Here is a 19,876-nt window from a genome sequence, read left to right as displayed (position 1 = left end):
CAACCAAAATATACAAAGAACTCTTCAAACTCAACAATAAGAAAATAAACAAACTGATTTAAAAATGGGCAAAAGATCTGAATAGACACTTCACCAAAGATGTGGAAAGCAAGATATAGACTGCAAATAAGCAAGTGAAAAGATGTTCAACATCATATGTCATTAAGGAATTGCAAACTGAAAAAGCAATGAGCTACCACTACACTCCATTGGAATAGCCAAATCTAAATCACTGCCAATACCAAATACCAGTGAGGATGTAGAGCAACAGGAACTTATTCATTGCTGTGGGAACGTGAAGTGGTAGTTACTTTCAAAGACAGTTTGGCAGTTTCTTACAAAACTAAACATATTCTTACCATACAATCCAGCAATCATGTTCCTTGGTATTTACCCAAATGAGTTGAAGACATATGTCCACATGCAGACCTGCACACAGATGTTTACAGCAGCTTTATTCCTAACTGCCAAAACTTGGAAGCAACCAAGATGTCCTTCAGTAGGTAAGTGGATAAATAAACTGTGATATATTCAGATGTCGGAATAGTGTTCAGTGCTAAAAAGAAATAAGCTATCAAGCCACGAAAAGATATGGAGGAAACTTAAATGCATATTATAAAGTGAAAGAAGCACAACATTCTGGACAAGGCAAAAGTATGGAGACAGTAACAAAATCACAGGTTGACAGGGGTTAAGGGAGGAAAGAACAAGTGGAGCCCAGAGGATGTTTAGGAAAGTGAAACTACTCTGATACTGTAATGGTGGACACATGTCATTACATTAATACATTTGCCAAAACCCACAGAATGTACAATGCCAAGAGTGAACCCTAATGTAGACTATGGACTTTGGGTGATAATGATGTGCCCATCTAGGGTCACCAATTGTAACCAATATACCACTGGGTTGGGGGATGCTGATAGTGGAGAAGACTATGCATGAGTGGGAACTCTGCACATACTTCTTGCTCAGTTTTGCTGTGAGCAAAATTGCTAAAATTGCTCTAAAATATAAAGTCTATTTTTTTTTTTAAAAAAAGAGGTAGAAGAAAGTATTTGACCTTTTATATTAATTCACTTTTGGTGGCACCCCCCCAACATTTCTGATATTAAGTATTATTGAGACTTTTTAAATATGTGTATGTGTATGCATGAATAAAGATGCTTTGTTTTTCAGAGAGACTGCTTCTCTTCCTTTTCTAAAGTTCATGAAATTCTGGTGTCACAAATACATATCCTTCCTTGTAATTCATCTCTCGATGTAGCTACAATACTTTGAAACTCAAACTATTATGTGTTACCAAATAAGTTATAAACCAATTTGATACATAATGTATCAGGTCTCAGCTTTCCAGATGTAAGCTTAAAGTTAATAGCTTCACAAGTTTTATTCACTCTGCATAAAAAGAGCTGTATTATTCTACACTCTTGCAAACACAATTTAGATACAATATCTCTCCTTTTCACAGCCCCTCCAAAAAAAACAAGTTACCATATTTCACTTCAACTCTAAAAAGATTACCTTCTGGAAAGGTAATAATCTGTCTCCAGAAGCCTAAGACTTTTGATGGATTTTGTTAAGATGATAAAATTGTGCTTGAGGTTTCAATAAAATACACTCTGTATATTAAAATGGAAGAATGTGGACACTCTAAAGTAAAATCTGTTGAGTATCTTATAGATATCTTTAAATTTTACCCTTTGACAGTCTGTTTTCATTAAAAAGCATCCTGTTGCTTTCTGCCTTCTCTACCCATCTGCAATGCACCAATTCCCACATTATTTCTTTTCTTGTTTGTGTAAATCTTCCCCTTCTAATGTTGAAAGTCCATGAACACAGACGTTTCTGTCTTTGTTCACTACTTACTGATCATCAGCACTTAGAACACTAACATTTGCTGAACGAACAAATGGCTGTGCATGCTTCTATCTATTTTATACAATAGCTGTACCCTCTCTACACGCATTCCCTTGTATGCACATCCAGGCTCCAGATGAATGAACACTGAGATTGCTGCTGCTCCCTCTCCAGCATTATCACCCTTTTCATCTTCTGCACAGCACATACACATTTTGTTTGTTCTTTTCCTGTTTCCAGGAAACAGGAAAGGGGGGGGTGTTGGTTGTGCCTATCCTATTCATCACCACATCCCCTGAGCCTAGAACAGTGCAATACATGTAGTTAAAGGACTCCATACATGTGTGCTGCATGAACGTCAGACTTCCTCAGAGATAACTGTACTCTGATTCTGAGGCATTTCCTGTAAACAGATGCCCACTTCAAAACTTGGATCTGAAATCATTATAAATTTGTGCTGTTCATATACAAGTTGAAGGTATTAAAAATGTTCACTTGTGTCAATAATGCTTTCATCATAATTATTCTATTTTTTATTAATAAAATTTGCCCTCTTCCTAAAAAATGGAAGAAAGATAGCATAGTACAGATATTCAAAGAGGATAAGCTCTTAAATAACCATGAATTCAAGATTAAGAACACTAGAGAAGTTTTTTAAAATATTTATTTTCTTGATTGAATTGTTAGCTCACACATTAAATCAATGCTTTGGAAACAAAAAATAAAGCTTTGCAACCAATGAGTTTTTAATGGCAGACACTGTACTCCAATATTTCAGCAGAAAGTCTAATGGTATAGCTCTTAGTTTAAAATAACTGCACATAAAGAACCCTACACAGAGACACAACTTTCCTGAAGATGTTTTAGAATGCAAAGTTCTAAATGAATAAAGTATCTTCCCTGATATCCTTGGGAGACAGCCAGCTACTGAGAAACATCACACCAGTTACAGCAAAGGAAATCAACACCAAGAACTCTGACTGAGGATGCCATCAAAGGCACACCTGAAGCCAGCTTGATTGAAATGGACAATACCAACCTTCCAGGTTGCTTACTCAATTCTCTAGTTTCCTAGCTCCTTCAGAGCAGAAAGAAATAAAACTCAGCCTGCTACCACTTCCCTCCACAGGGGGGGAAACTAGACCGCAAGGCACTCTATTGTAGTGTAAGAATTCAACAGATGAAAGTGCCTATGAAAGGCCTAAGATCAAACTCAAGAAAGCTAACCAAAAAAACACATGAAGTTAGACAGTAAGGAACAGCTTGGGAAACTAAGAAGATATTTGCAGCTTATCAAACAAATAAGTGATTAGAATCCAAAATATATACAGAACTCTTACTTATAAATGTGCTAAAATTCTTACGGAGGAATACCATACAACAGTTTAAAAGAATGGACTAGATCTGCATTTCAACAACTGATAGGTCTCAAAGACATGTTAAGTCATACATACACCATGATACTATATTAAGGGCCTTAGAAAAAAATGGGAATAGTTCACATTAAATTCCTATGGGGAATTAAAAAAAAGGGAGTATAAATGGGCAGATATGGAATACAGACATTTCTTTAAATTATTTATGAACTTTCTACTTGTTTTATTAAAGAAAGATTTAAAACAAGTCTAACAAAGTATTAGCTTTTAGTTACTCTGTATTTGGGTATTTATTATATTATCTGTACTTTTCCATAGTTCAATTTTTCCACATAAAGAAAGCTACCTGTAGTTTACATGAGATCCAAACAATGTTCTTTGAAAAAAATTTTCTTCTTGTCCAAACATGTAGACTTGTTAAAAACCAATATACCAGGCCAGGCACGGTGGCTCACGTCTGTAATCCTAGCACTCTGGGAGGCCAAGGCGGGAGGATTGTTTGAGTTCAGGAGTTCAAGACCAGCCTGAGCAAGAGCGAGACCCCTGTCTCTACTAAAAAAAAATAGAAAGAAATTAGCTGGACAACTAAAAATATGTAGGAAAAAATTAGCTGGGCATGGTGGCACATGCCTGTAGTCCCAGCTACTTGGGAGCCTGAGGCAGGAGGGTCACTTGAGCCCAAGAGTTTGAGGTTGCTGTGAGCTAGGCTGACGCCATGGCTCTAGCCCGGGCAACAGAGCGAGACTCTACCTCAAAAAAAAAAAAAAAAAAAAAACCAACAAAAAAACAAACAAACCAATATACCTCAATATACCTACAATGATAGTCACTCTTGTATAATTTATAAAAATCAAGGTTGTCACGTAAAACATGTCTAGAATAGCCGTGGTCATTAATTCAAGACAAAGACCCACACCTACAATTTTTACAAAAGCTATTATATGAACTTTGAAACCTAGAAACATTTACCCATCTAAAGATAAATACTATGACTACTTTTCTTTAATGTACTATATTTTTTTCTAAATAGAAAAATGGCTAAAAGTATTATATAAGAGTTGAGGCTTTATACATTCTATCTACATCCAGCAATAAGATAGATTATAGTACACAAAGGTTATTCATAGATGAATTTTATGTATCAGTTCTAGATGGAACTTAGACAATTTAAACTTAATTTTTTCAACAATCTTTATCCTATTGACTAACAAATATCTAGTAATTTTTCTCTATTTAAAAGACCAAAATTTGTGATTATAGTGATCAAAAAAATAAACATAAAGATAAGCTATATTCTACTCCAAATAAAATTCTACCTAAATAGGAAGGTGGCAAAACATTCACTTTTACATAAAGCAGGATGACTCAAAACAGAAAATATGCCCTAAGTTAGAGGTATGAGTGATAAAATAGCAAAGGGTCCCAATTCCTCCTGGTTGTAGTTGTTATTTTAACTAGACTGAGTTATAAATTAACAGTTCAAGTGCATGAAGTCAGTACCAACAGAAGAAGTAAAAACCTCCATGATGTGCTCCATCTTTACTGGAGATGACAGACAGAATGTGAAAAGCCTCCACACCAAAATCAACACATCCCAATTCACACCAGACACATGGAAGAATAGAGCACAGCATGTTTAACATTCTGCACCTCGACAGCCCAGCTGGGATTTTCAATCTGTGAACAATGAGAAATAGCAGAATGTGGTTTATCAGTTAGTGTGTAATCTGGTCTGGTTTCCTTTCAATAGAGAACCTAAGTGGCTAACCCAGTGAAAAGAGATTATCAACCAGGTCAGCAGCCTCTTAAACAAATTCAACAAGAGGCCAGGGGGAAAAGGCTGTGAGACTTGGATGGAAAATATCTTCTGTTTTCCCCTTTCTCTGTCTTTGGAAATTATGCTCATTCTTCAAAGTTTTGTTCAAATGCCTTCTCCTTTGGAAAGGCTTACCTAATCTCTCCAGTCAGAAGAAATTATTCCTTACTATACTATGTTCCAACAATAAGCTGATGATTGCCAAATGTATACCTGCAGCCTGGCCTCTCCCCTGAGTTCCAGAAAACAACTGCCCATTTAACATCCTTCTTTGCAAGTATACTGAGCATCTCAAGTTTATCAGGTCCAAACAGCACTCTTGAATCCCACTCTTCTCCCTCAAACTCATTGCTCCTCATTTCAGGAAAAGAAACGACCGTTCACCCATCTGCTTGGGCCAAAAAGCAGTTACCTTGGTTTCATGTCTTCCTCCACATTTAATCCATCAGCAAGTTCAGTTGCTTCTACCTTCAAAATAGGTTCAGAATCTCAGTACTTCTCACCATATTCTTTCTACTGCCACTACCCTGGTCTATGGCACTGTCTCTCTGATACTTTCAGCCTGGATTATCGCAGTAGCTTTACAGCTTCCACACAAACCTCCATCTACATGTCTCCCATACCCTACTCTCCCCATGGCACCCATGGTCTTTTAAAAACAGACTCCTGCTCAAAATCCTCCATGGCTTCCCATTTCACAACAAAATCCGAAGTCTCTCTCATGTCCTGCCTACCAGCAGGCTCCTGCCCTCTTCTTTGAGACCATCTCCTAGCTGGCTCCTCCATCACTTCAGTGCAAGCAGTGACCTCGCTGTTCCTTGAACACACCAAACTCATTGCTACCTTGCCACCCCAGCAGTCTGAAATGCTCTTCCCCCAACTACGTGCACTGTTCACACACTCTTTTTTTATATAGGCCTCAGTTCAAATACCACCTTATCGAGGAAGTGGCATTCCCTGATCACCCTATTTAAAATACAATCCACTCCCAAATCCCTTTATCTTGCACTGTTCTATTTTGTTTTTTCATTTCTCACCTGACACCACATCATATATACTTTCTGGTTTTATTTAGCATATATCTTCCCCACTAGAAAATGAGCTCCATGAAGGCAATGGTTTTCTCAGTTTTTTTAATCTCGGCCTCTCAAGTATCCAGAACAATGCTTAGTGAGCTGCCGGCACCCAGTAAGTAACTGATGAATAGAATGGTCCAGCTACTGTGCTAGGCTCTCAAGCCACAGAGATAAACAGGGCACTGCTGCTCCCACACAGAATACCAGGAAGACACAGTAAACACACTAACAGATCATTGTGGGGCCCATTCAGAACTAATGAATCAGAATCTCTGGGACTGAGACTCTATAATCATGTATCTTTTTAAAAAATTATCAAATGTGACGTTAGCTAACATTTAACAGCGCCAGGTCTATCTTAAGCACTTTATATGCGTTAATTTATCTTCCTAACATACCCCAAAGTGAAGAATCTCAGGCATAGAGAGGTTAAATATGTTATTGAAGGTCATGTGACTTTCGGGTAGCAGATCTAGGATTCACACCAAAGCAGTTTGGCCTCAAAGTTCACATTCTTAACTGCTGGGCTGTATTTTACCTCTCACTGCACTGAAGACTGTTTGAAAGGTAATATATAAAGTATCATGTCAACACAGGAGGGTGGGGAGCGTAAGGAATTAAACATTGACACGAGCCCTGGAGTCTGGAAGGCAGATGAAGCAAAGTGCATTCTGAGATGCAGGGAAGCTCAGGTGCAAGCAGTGTGAGGAGCCTACGGGGCTTCTTGGTGTTCCCCATGGCTAGAGTGGAAGGGCACCAAAGAGATGAATGAAGCTGAGGCTGGAAAGATGCCTTAGTGTGGCCCGATTTTGAAGGGCTGTGATGCTGGCCTAAGAATTTTAGGCACGAACCTATAAGACCTAGAAAGCCAATGAGTATTTTTAAATAGAGAAATGACATCAAATTTTGATTCTGGAAAAGTATCTCTGGAAACTATGGACAGGACAGTTCAAAGGGTGACAGAAACAGGTAGAAATATTAGAGACAGAGGAGAGGGTTGGGATGCGGGGCTCCTACAGTAATCCTGAAAGGAGAGGGCCTATACTCGGGATTTGGCAGTGGGATAAAAGGAAGCAAAGGAGTACACGAGATGCTGCTGATTTAAACAGATCGACCAGATGTGAGGAGGGGGAAAGGGGAGTGGAAGATGAGTCTACAACTTCTGGCTCACCCAACTAGGTGCAGGGGCAACTCCCAGATAGGGAAGCCACATTCAGTAGTGATGAGAGGGTAAATCAGGACTGTAGTGTAGAATACATTGCGTTTAAGGTGTTTCTGTGACAACCAGATCGGCAGGGATGTCCACTAGGCAGATAGCCTAGAGATCAAAAGATCTGCTTGGAAATACAGACCTAGAAGTTCTCTGTGTAGAAATGAAAGCTAAAGGCATTCTTAAGGAGGTAACATACAGAGAATGGTTATATTGAGAAGACTAAAGCCAGAATGCTGGGAAATGTCAACATCCAGTAAAAGATATGATAAAGAGGTGGAGAGTTCAGCAGAAAGGTCAAAGACAAGTGTGACAGAGAGAAACCTGGGGAACTGAGAAGGGTTTCAGTGGAGGGATGAGGTCTGAGAATTGAAAGAAAAGTGAAGATGTAAAACAGTATGTGAGATTCATTGTTTCCCCAAAATTAGTTGTGATAGAAGACTGGACATGTGCTTAAGTGGGGAAGAAGGGGCAAAGTCAGTGTGTTTGCAGGCACAGGGAGGAATCAAGCAGAAGAGAAATGTGAGACACCAGAAACAGAGGGATGACTAGTGGAGCGAGACACCATGAACGAAGGGAAAGCAATGCATAAAGAACACACACCAAAAAGGTAGTCTTGACCCTCTGAAACAAGGAAGAGGATACGTGAAAACTTAAGTTTGTATAAGGGAGAAAAGTAACCAGCATTTGGTAGAAAATCCTTGAATATTTTCTGAGCAAACATACTGTGTCCACATAACCAGCTGCGCATAGCAGTCCCTGCACCACTGAAAGTCTCTCTTCCCTTCTCTATGCAGCACGCTCCTAAACACCACCCCTTCCTCACCTATACCTTAGACTCAGAGCCCATTAACCCCCAGAGAACCACCACGTGCTATGCACAGTGCTAGGCACTGGGACCCAGGGAGAAGAGACACAGTCCAACAAAGACAAAGAGCTTGCTGACTAATGGGGAAGGGAGTCAAGTAACCAACAACACACTGTGTCAAGTGTGGGAGCCAACAACACACTGTGTCAAGGCACAATATGAGTGAAGAGTGTCAGAAAAGTGTCCTTGAAGAAGCAAAGCCTGTGATGAGTCTCAAAGGTAAGCAGGAGGAAGCAGTGAAATAGGAGGAGGAGGAGGAGGAGGAGGAATAACTAATTTTCAGTGTTGGAAACAGCATATGCCAAAGCCCTGTGGCCATGGAGAACTAAGAGGCTGGAGCACAAGCATGAGGAAAGATGGCACTGGAGAGATGGTGGGGGTGAGGGATGGGGAATAACTGATTTTCCAGGTTTTGTTAAAGGATTTAAGCTTTATTATTTTGGCAATAGGGAGATATTTAATGATTTTAAACAAGCAAGAGATAGGCTCAGATCTGCATCTGGGAAAGCTCTATCAGGGTGGAGAAAAAGAGAGGAACCAGACAGGAAGACCAGGTAAGAGGCCCTCACAGTCATCCAGGGGAAGGAGCCAGCCACAGAGGGGACAGGAGGAAGGGGCCTATGTGGGTTGTAGGCTCTGAGTCTCTGTGAATGTGGGTGCCATTCGATGAGACAGTAGGAAGAGGAGGTTTGCAGGAAAAAGGAAAAGGCAGTGGTGAGGGGTGCGGTTGGGGCCTGCTGCATTTAAAGTATTTGCAGCCTTATATATGGCTTGGCTCAGGCCTGGGATCGTACACAAGTGATGTTAGCAGCTCGGGGTACTGGCAGAAGAGCTCCTCAAGGAAGAGAAGGGACGACAGGGAGGGAAGAAATCTGAGTGAGAGAGAGAGAGAGAGAGAGAGAGAGAGAGAGGAGAGAGAAAACGGGGAGCAGGAGAACCTGTAACCCTGAGCATTATCAACAGGACGGAATGAGGCCAGGGCAAAAGTGGCCACATAGGTAGCAGAAAACTAGAGAGAGAGCAATTAGGGAGGTCAAGGGAAGAGTGTCAATGAGCAGGATGACAAGAGTGAGATACTACAGAGAGCACACATGATGAAGAATAAAAACACAACAAGAGGTGTCATGATGAACCAGCAATTGAGCTCCTGGGCAATGACTTGACGAGTGAATGAATGCTGAGAAAATATGTGATACTATTCTTTCTAGAAGCTTGCTGTGGTAGGAAGGAAAGTGATGGGAGTAGCTAGAGGGGGCAAACACGACTGAGAAAGCAGTTTTTCTTTTTTAAAGGCAGAAGAGACAATACTGAGTTGTTTACTGAAGATGACTAATTGCCAAGCACTATTCAGTGCCAGGTATGCAAAGAAAGAAAAAAAACCTTGGTTTGAAGGAGAAAGGCAACAAAAGCATTCATTTAAAAAAAATTTTAAATAAAATTAAAATAGCTCAAATGAGCTAAGTTTTCTCTGAACGTCTCCAGATGACCGCTCTTGTTTCTTCAACCTCTGCCCGTTTCCAAGCGAGGCGAGAGGGGAACTAGGCACTCACGATAAAATGGGATCTCCTGCCCTCAAACTACAGGAGAAGTTTTGAATGCAGATTCCCTCACGAGTGGGCCACGGCTCTCCTTCACCCAATTAGTAAGGCAGGGCCTGACTTTACAAAGGTCACAGGACAAATTTAGATTTTCAGAGGAGTCCATCAGGATACATTTATATGCCAAAAAAATCAATTCAACCAACAGAATGAGAATTCAAATAAACCTCCACAAGGACAAATCTTAGGTTTTTCAGCAAATTTCTCTTTTTATTCTTGTGAATGCTTCTATTTCAAATGATCATACCAAACACTGAAAAGATGACAAAGTCCAGGGTTGTATCCCTTCGAGGTACCAGAAGAAAACAATGACAAGAACATAATCTATTAGTCACTACTGGGAAATACTAAAACAAAAACCTACAGGGGCTTAACACTCTCACAGGGGACACCCACTAGTAAGTAAATGAAGCACAGGGGGAGTAAAACAAAGCATGAAAGTGATTTACAATTTGTACAATTTGAGGTGATGAATAAAAAAAACTGGATCAGAATATCTCCAAGAGTACTCAGGAAAGGTCAGTAGAAGTAATAAGCTTTTAAACAAAAGGGTTCATTAATTAAATATGCTGGAGCCCACTAGTACAAAGTACTGTAAGTACTGTGGTTCCTGCCCCCAAGGGGTTTTCCATCTTTCTTCTTCAGCTAAAATAAACTTTAATCTCAAGTTCTCAAGCTAGAAACACTAAGAGGTATTGTGTTCAAGCCTCCTCACATGACCCAGGAAGCCAAAGTTGAGGAGGCTGACAAGTGCCTTAGGAGACAGCAAGGGTAGGAGCCCAAGGCTCCCCTTGCAATGCACGGCACACAGGCCTAGGAGTCCGAAAAGGTGAACTTACATTCTGCAAGTCCTAGGCCTAGGTTCTCTCCTCTCCAAAACAGAGATGATCATAATATTGACTTCTCAAGTAGGTACCATTCTATTCCTTCCCTTTTTCTACTATATTATAAATGCCGAATGATGAGACTAAATGGCTAAAACAGTACCCAATTAACCCAGAAACACACAGTTTGTATGATAGGTATTAAGAAAATAAAAGACTTAGAGTAGGGATTGGGGTGATAGAAGGGAGACATACTTGATAGTATTAGCACATAATTTTCAACACTAATAAATAAATGACTCACAGTGAGAAGTGATCAAGTTAGTTCACAAGTTCTTAGGGGAAAACACAGAATTTGCAGAAAGATTTTTTGAAAGTCAGTCACAGTCACTCTAATGTCCCAGAGCAACTACACTTTATGTAAGAAGTGCCAATAAGACAATTACTAGACTACAAAGCACGTTTCTTTCTTCTTCTGTGCTGTTTCTCTTTCAATCCTCTTCCTCTATTCCTGTTCCCAATCCTCCTGGCATCTTCTTACCAACATAACGAATTGGAAAGCCAAGGGCAGTCACACCCCCACTCACCTTTTAAGGGAAGAATATAGCCAGCATAATGATAACCAACGTGGGCTTTGCAGTCAGACAGACCTTGGTTCAAATCCCAGTTTCACCCTAACTCAGGATCATAACTTTGGCTAATAAGTTAAGGATCATAATTGTACCCACTTCCTAGGCTTCCAGTAAGAATTAAATATATGAGCACTTAGCAAAATGCCTAGCACACAGTATAAGCTCGCCAAGTGACATATCTCAAATGCCATTTTCCCTATGAGAGCCAAAGTCCAAAGAAGAATTAACAAAGCTTTTCCTAAGCTACCGACAGGGACAGGCCATAAGTATCCAGTCCCCATTTTCCTTCCTTGCCCCCAACAACTAGAGGCTGGAAACTTTAAGAACCAGGACTTCTTCCCCAGTCCCCTACCCAGCCCAGCACCTGGCCCACAGGAAGCTTTCAGAACATGGTGACTGAACCAAACCTGAATCAGAGTCATGTTAAATTCCCCCAAAAGGAATCATGTATCCACGAAGAACACCTCAAACGATGAGTTGTGCAAAAGGAAGAAATTCAAAATATCACCTATTTGGACAATCATCTATTGTGTACAGATGGTACCCAACTTAATGATAGTTTCACTTACCATTTTTCAACTTTACAATGGTGTGAAACCATCACAATTTCAATATACTTTGAATTTTGATCTTTTCACAGGCTAGCAATATGCAGTACATGAGATATTCAATGCTTTATTATAAGACAGACTTTGAGTTAGATGATCTTGCCCAACTGTAGGCTAACCTAACTGTTCGGAGCTTGTTTAAAGTAGGCTAGCCTAAGCTATGATGTTTGGTAGGTTAGGTGTATTAAATACATTTTTGACTTGGGATATTTTCAACTTACAATGGGTTTATCGGGACATAACAACATCATAAGTTGAAGAGCATCTGCACAAGATTACATCCGTGTGTGTCTCTAAATCCTTTCCTATGCTTGAGATGTCATCATTTTGGGAAATAATGACTTCCCAAAGTATACCTCATATACAATAAAACAGTACTTTTTAGTCACCTTAAGTTTACCTCTTTGAACATTTGAGAGAAGTCCCTAGTTATATATTAACTTACCTTTATTTGTTTCTCTGCCCAAGACAATCGCCTGTCAGGAGCATGCAGAACTAAAGGCTTTGTGGCTCCACTTATAAAGTTTAAGGTGGCACCTATAAAGACCATTTATAACATTCCCATCTTAATAAGCACCCTTTAGAACTTCTCTAATTCCCCTCTACAAATCTGCAAGCTTATGAAATCTCTATCACATACAAGCTTTGCTCTACTTTCCAAGGACGGGATAGAATTACGATTCACAAGTTAACGTGTTCTAAATATATAGAATCATGAAATACCATCAAAATCTGATATAAAAGTAAATCAAAACATACTCTGGAGTCATCAGCCTGAATTTTTTTTTAAGTATGATAAGAAATCCCTTAATGAATTGATGTTTTTAAGAAATTATCCTGACAGCCATTAACACTTCCTTAATGGTTATAAATTCTCTGCCTCCCTCCCTCAAGAATGAACCCCTTTAGGAGTTAAGGCTAAAGAGTTGATAGTGGTATAAGAGAAAATACAAGGGCTTTGGCACTTAGCAAACCTGGGTTAGATCCCTGCACCACCATTTACTGTTGTGGCCCCATCTAGGGGCAAGTTACCTAGCCACTGAGTAAGTCATCTCATTGAATTGTTAAATAGATTAAATAGTAAGATAAACAACATATAGTACCTACCTATCATAGTCTCCAGACTTTGTGCCTATCTTCTAGAATTAAAGCATTTATCTTCCAGAAATGTTTATTCTTGCCATAACTTTTCTTTACCCTCATATTGCAAAATGTACGTCAGCCACTGCTTTTAACTCTAGACTCAACCCAATGGGGATGGGGAGGGTACCACTTTACCCCTTGCAAATATTTCCTCTACTCCCAGCTCCCTAGGTTCCATTTTCTTTTCCCCTCCATTCTCTGAGCAACCTTCAGCCTTTAAAGACAACCCAAGTAATTCAAATCTAGGTAAATGGTCCAGGGGTATAATCCATTGTCTTAAAGTACAATCTAAAAGATGCAAACAACAGCAGTCTCAATATCCCACCCCCAAAATATTTATTTCCCTAAGCCCCCTTCCAAGATGGACGATAGTTGTAGGAGCCTAATGGAATGCCAATAGCGTGGTAATCCAAACACACTACTGGTATCAGCAGAATGTGTCCCCACCATCAACACTCGGTGCCCACATGGGCATGCACACACCTACCAGAAGCCCGATGAAGACATTACTTGACACAGATAAAAAGAAAAACTAAACAGCTAATCAAAAATTGATATTAACCTTTTGAAAGGATGATGGAAAATTCTAGGAAAGTATTTCTATACCTTTACAGTTCTGTATAATTAATGTGTTAATAAAAGAAAACAGTTCGAGGTTTTCCCATGAGTCCATGTACCACTTTCTTAACAGCTTCCTCACCCCTCACCCTCGCATGCTCAGAGAGAAAACTCTAAAGCAACATAAGAGATTGTTTCTAGACAATAGCTTCTGTTAAAACAATGCATTTAACATTTTGAAAAACAGATATTCTAGAGATATTATTTTGCCACAATTGATTTTTTTAAAAATTTTAAAATGACTGTCAAGTTCAGTAACTTGGTTTCCATAACAAAGCTCCTTAAACAACTCTTGCTTTTGTAAAGCCAGCTGCCCAGGTAAAAACTTCAAAGAATGCACATACCCACTGAGCAAGAGCCAAAGCAATCCTGGTTATGCCATGCTGATGACAGGTTGAAAGAGGCCTAAAATGATAGAAAAACGAAGAGGCCAACCTGGAAACCATAATGCAACTTTGTTTTTAACACAATCCCCAGTGCAAAATAACTGTGCGGAAGGAAGGCTTTTATTTTATTTTATTAAAGACACTCTATGGCAACCTTGTCTTGACTAATGGAACTCAGCACTCTTTGTGTTCATCCTTGTCATCTTGCAGAAAGCTGTGCTCATTTGTTCCAAATCACGGTCACCCTTTAGACAGCAAATTTTTCAACAAATAGGGGATATATGAGGCAATCTTGGAGATAATTCCTTATGTAAAAATTCAAGTTTCAGGTTCTAAAAATTGAGCGTAGGGGTAGTATTTGAATGATGACTGACATAATCTACTCCCTTGACTTCTCCCCTAATTTTCAACTACTTAGTGGTAATAATGCAGGGTCAGAGTTCTCAGCATTTTGCCTTCAGCATTTGAAGGAAAGATGTTATATTATATTAATAAATAAGAGATACGGTGAATAATGTTTAAGAGTTCAGCTCTTTAATAAGCATCAATTCAGACTAATTATTTTAATAAATCCACGCTTGGATGAAAAACTACCAGGTAATTATGAAGATAACTGTGATGTCTGTTACAACTGCTCACATCAAGGAAACATCACCACTTTCCAAATATAAGCACATGCCCAAGAACTATACATTTTCTCCCCTAAGGAGTTAGCTGCGGGGAAAAAAAGGAAGTGAATAAGTAGATAAAAGCAAGTTAACTTCTTGTTCACATTTTTCTCCCAGGAATAAGATTTCAAAAGTAAACAGTACTATCTATGAAGATTTAAGTTTGACTCAAGTTTAGTAAGTTTGATGCCACTTGCTTTTGATTAGCAAGCTGGTTAATAATTAAATAAATGAAGATAATCTATTCAGGATGGATTTAAACCACTACCATAAAGAATCTTAAGCACACTGCTGACACTTCGTTGTGTTGTAAAACACAGTCTGCTCTACGTAGTCATGAAATGTTAAGGAAATCAGTGCTATACTAAAGCTAAAGAATTAATGCTGTACTTAGCATCTGAAAGATAATTACTGCTTTGAATGGACTATATCCACAGGGTTTTAGATTTTTTTTTTTAACTTCCTAAACAATCCTATATTACACATCACCTTGAGGGGCTGAAATAAAGATTCTAAGCCTGCTTTCCATACACAAAAGACAATGTCTCTAAACTATCATTTATAGTGTCAAAGTTCCCATTTTCTCCCCAAAGTGGTAATCAACTACACCAATCCATCGGTGCTAGCCCTGCTGACCAATGACAGGACTATCCAAGACTTCTTGAAGGCCACTGTTTTAGTCTTAACATAAAGCAAAAGTTAATGGCTCCACAGTGGGTTTAAACCTTACGCAAGTGAGAATGGTTAACAGACCACTCCCAAGTGACAGTGTCATTGCCAGACGGGTGTGCTGCAATATGAAGGAAGATTAAGTCTTGGACAATGACCAAAAAAATACAAAATACACTACTGACCACAGATGGCATCTGACGAAAGGGAGGGAGAGAAGAAAGAAGAGATATACAATGCCTTGAAAGTGACTCACTCATTCAGAAAGTTCTCTCTGAGCTGGACAACAAGTTGGATCTCAGAGTGAGGAGAAAGGATTAGGCCTTGGAAGAACTGAGATCAACAGAGCAGCAATGAAAAACACACACACACATTCCACAGGTTTCCAAAAACCTTAACTCTCAGAAAGACACCCTAGTCTGAAAGAGCTTCCACTAATGCTAACTTCTGAAAACTATCTCATGAAAATCAACTTTATTCATTTATTTTTCCATTTTTCAACACTATACTACTGAGGAGAAAATCAACTTTAAATCTAGGCAAATCCACTGTGGCATGCTTCTTTTAGGAAGCCACTAATCTTTCTCCTTTTGATATTTAACACAATGTAGCACAGAACTTTCTATAAAACTTGAAAAGGTAATATAAATTTGTGTTCTCTTTCTCTTCTGTAACATTCTTAAATGTAACATACCACACGAAATTCCCAAGATTAAAAGGAATTTGAAGATATACAACTCTATACCATCATCTTAGGCTTAAAAGATATTTCTTTTCCCTCTGAAACCTTTAAAATAGGCATTTTAGTTATTACCTTCTTAAGCAAAGTTAGCTTAGAAGTTCAATTCATCTGGGTGAACCACAGGAAATCAGAGTCGTCACTCTGAGTAACCTGAAGAAACCAGTTAAATGTGCCAGTCCTAATCCTAAAATGAATTATCTCTATACAGTAAACCAGAGTACTAAGTCTCTATTCTAATTTTATTGTCTTCGCGTTGAGTTTAAAACAAATCAACCAACAAACAAAACACCTCATAAGGTGATTTACACATGCCTGCAGGTACCTCTTCTAGAGTTCTGAGCCAATAGCTGTCAACAATTTGATACCAATTCTCTTGGGCCACTTCCCTAGCAAAAATATCCAGAGACTTGGGCCAACCCAAGACCAGAGATATCACTCTTCTCTGCTATGTTTTTCAGGTAAAGAGACTGAAGTGATGAAACCAGTTGTCTAAATACAACCATCAATCTCTGTCTAGTACTATGCATTTACAAAGCACCTGAACAGCCATAGTATTACCCCTAAATAACAACAAAACTTTCTACAGGAGGCAAGGTAGACACAAGCATCATCCCAACTGACTGAAGAGTGACCCCAGGTTTTGGGGAATGAAGTGGCTAGCCCAAGGTCACACATCTTTAAGTGAAAGAATTGGGACAAAAACTTGAATTTACAAACTAGAGCCTCTTTCCATAACGTCACATTAGAGAAGGGGTTTGGGGTTTCAGGGAGTCAATTCAAGGAAGAGGGACTGTTTCAGGAGAGGCAACACAATTTTAACTCAAACACTGGCGGTGTCTATACACAAAGAGCCTTGGAAGATCTCACTCCTGTCTACTCACCAGCCTTGTCTCCTGCCTTGCCCTGCAACCACAACAAATGCTCTTTGCCACTGTGACTGGCATCCCAAAGGAGTTCAGCCATCCCAGTTTTTGTGCCTCTATGCATGCAATTTCCTGCTCCTGAAACATTCCACACCCCTTTCTTCTTTTAGCCTGCTTACATTTGACCTTTGTAACTCAGCTCAAATGACACCTCTTTCAGGAGTTGACCTCCTTAGTGCTCCTGGAGCACTCTGGATTACCCATCATTGCGCTGTCCTGGATGATTTTCTCATGTGCCCCTTCCCCACACATAAAGTAGCGGGGAGGAGGTTGAGGGAGAATGGGGTAGTACAACTGACGTGACTTGGCTTCTCCTGGATTGGACACATGGAGTAGGTACTCAGTACATGTCTGTGGACTAACGGAACATGCCAATTCACAGGAGTAGCCAAGCGAGGCTTCCTGGACAGACAACTTCAGACAATGCAGGATACTGCTCACCACAGTCACGTTAGCTACTTGGACTCTTTTCCAGCCTGGCTCCTCCACCAGAAGGCCCTGAGAATGAACATCACGCCAGCTTAAGGACTACCATGGAATTATGACCCGCTAGGTTTTTGTGGGTTTTTTTGTTTTTTTTTCATTTTAAGTGGAAAACTTTTGGTTCCTTATACATTCAGAGTCATTTCACATTGATAACCCAGAAGACAAAGTGACAGCCACGTTTCTGGAGTATGTCCCTGGAGTCAGAAAGCATAATGGTTAAGAGCGTTAACTCTGAAGTCGCAGTTCAAATGTACATTTGCCAACTGGGTGACTTTGGGCAAGTTGCCCTATACTACTTCCTGACAGGATATATAAACTGGTATGCCTCTGGCCAGCATTCATTCCACAAATACCGACTGAGCACCTCCTGTGGGCCAGGTGCTAAAGATACAGACTGGTGACCTGGCCGTCCAATCTAAAGTACATCTCCATCAAATGAGCCTGCTTTGTTTCCTTCACAGCATTTAACACTCTGCAATGACCCTGTTCACTGGTTTGCCTCCCCTCCCTAGAAGGCAAGCTCCATGAGCGCAGAGGCCTTGTCTGTCTTGTTCATCTGTCACCTCCCGGGTGCCTACTACACAGTTGGTCGATACATGCAAAAAGGCAAAAAGAAGTAATGAGCAAGTCAGACAAAGTCCTTATTACCTCATGGCCCTGGCATTTTGGTGGAGAAGGTAGAGAAAAAACAGAAACAACATAAAAAATACACAGGTACGAATTACAGGGGTGGCAAGTGCAAGGAAAAAGCCAGGACCATGGCTCCCCCCAAACGCAGATGTTTCTCTAGGCTTCCTCAGGCTCCAGCTCCAGGCAGCTCTGGAGAGAAAAAGGGTCCCCCTGGCAGCCTCGGTCTGCCAGCTGCACGGAGGCCAGCGAGCACGAGGAAGACAGAGGGAAAGCTGTGCCAGTCCCATCAGAACTCCTGAGGAAGCTCAGCTCCTTTACTGGTTCAACAGATATTTATTAGGCACCTAACACAGGCTGGGTGCTTAGCAAGAACCGACAAGGTCCTGTCCTCATGGAGTTTCCCTTTTAGTGCCGAAACAGTGATGTTGGGTAGCGAGCGGTTCAGTGCTCGCCTCGAAACAGGGCGATGTGAGGGGGCATGATAGCAGGTGTCTACGCGGGCTGGGTGGTCACGGCGGGCCTCTCTGGGCCGGTGACATCTCAGCAAAGACCGGAAGAGTTAAACCTTGTGCAGAGCACAGTTAAACTCTTGTAGGCAAAGGTAGCTGCCAATGCTTACGCTGCAGAGCAAAAGACCACAAAGTCTTCACAAGTTACTACGGCAACTGTGACAAGTGAGGAGGAGCAGGCCCCGGGCTCCCGCACATGGCCCCCGCGGCCCTCTGGGGTCCGGGCAGCTCTTGACGGCGCCGGGGCGCCGGGCGGACGCCAAGGCCCGCCCGGACCCGCCGGCCCCCGCGGCCGCGCCGTCGGGACGGGGGCCGGGCCGACGTCCCTCCGAAAGTCGGGGTGGGGGCCGCGGGCCGGAAGGTGGAGGGCCTCCGGGGCTTACCTCGGAATTTGAGCTCGTGCTGGGGCTCGAGGCTCAGGACCTGCTCCACCTTCGCCATGTTCCTCGGCGGCGGGGCACCTTTGGCGGGGAGACCCCTGAGAGGTCACCGGAGCGGGAAGCGTTAATGCTGCGCCCCCTTTAAATTTTACGGGGGGGGGCCGGCGGGGCGCGGGCGGGGGTCGTCGACGGGGTGCGCGCGGGGGGGGCAGCCTGCGCGGTGCAGGCGCAGGGGCGGAGGGCGAGGGCGAGGCCGCGGCGCCGGCGAGCTGACGGCACGCACGCACGCACGCACGCAGCGGCGCACACGCGCACGCACGCAGCAGGCCGGCCGGCTCCAGCGGCGGGAAGCTGCGCCCTGCGCCGGCTCCGGGGGCGGGGGGAAGAGCTGCGCGCGCGGAGCCCTTCCAGGCGCAGTGCGCAGGCGCAGCGCAGCCACAGGGGCGGAGCTGCTGTGCAGCGAGGGGCGGGGCTTCTCTGAGCTTGGGAGGAGGGGTCTGTCAGGGTGACCAGAAACGATGACAGCCACCGCGGAAAGTATTTATTAAGGGCCCGCGGGGGAACAGCCGTTTTGTTCAGTGCTTTATTCAGTAATAATAAGAATAAACCTCCACTTTTCTTTTGCTTATGTAGTGCCAGACACTGTGAGAGTCTTTGAATAGCAATGAAAGTACTTCTTGTTAGAAACATGGTGTTTATGGGCGAGTGATATGTGCTAGGCACTGCGACATATCGTAAATAATAATTATAAATATCATAAACTACCAATTATTGCTTGCTGATTTTGTCCCACTCTGCTGAATGCTTTCAATAACAACAGCAGCAACTAAGATACAAGCTACTCTACAGTATATGTT

At 41.5% G+C, this 19,876-nt stretch overlaps 1 protein-coding gene across 1 annotated transcript in view; it reads right to left on the bottom strand.

Moving 5' to 3' along the window:
* The window catches only part of VAPB (VAMP associated protein B and C), a 47,894-nt gene extending 28,494 nt beyond the window's left edge, over positions 1 to 19,400 (bottom strand). Inside the window, exon 1 of the mRNA XM_045529587.1 lies at positions 19,023 to 19,400. Coding sequence (XP_045385543.1) covers positions 19,023 to 19,080 — 58 coding nt within the window. The 5' untranslated portion in view covers positions 19,081 to 19,400. The remainder of the gene's footprint in view (positions 1 to 19,022) is intronic.
* Positions 19,401 to 19,876: the final 476 nt, after the last annotated feature.

The sequence above is a fragment of the Lemur catta genome, chromosome 17, assembly GCF_020740605.2.
Source record: "Lemur catta isolate mLemCat1 chromosome 17, mLemCat1.pri, whole genome shotgun sequence".
NCBI classification, from domain to species: Eukaryota; Metazoa; Chordata; class Mammalia; order Primates; family Lemuridae; genus Lemur; species Lemur catta.
The sequence above is the reverse complement of the archived record's forward strand: the minus strand, read 5'-3'. Positions and strand labels throughout refer to the sequence as shown.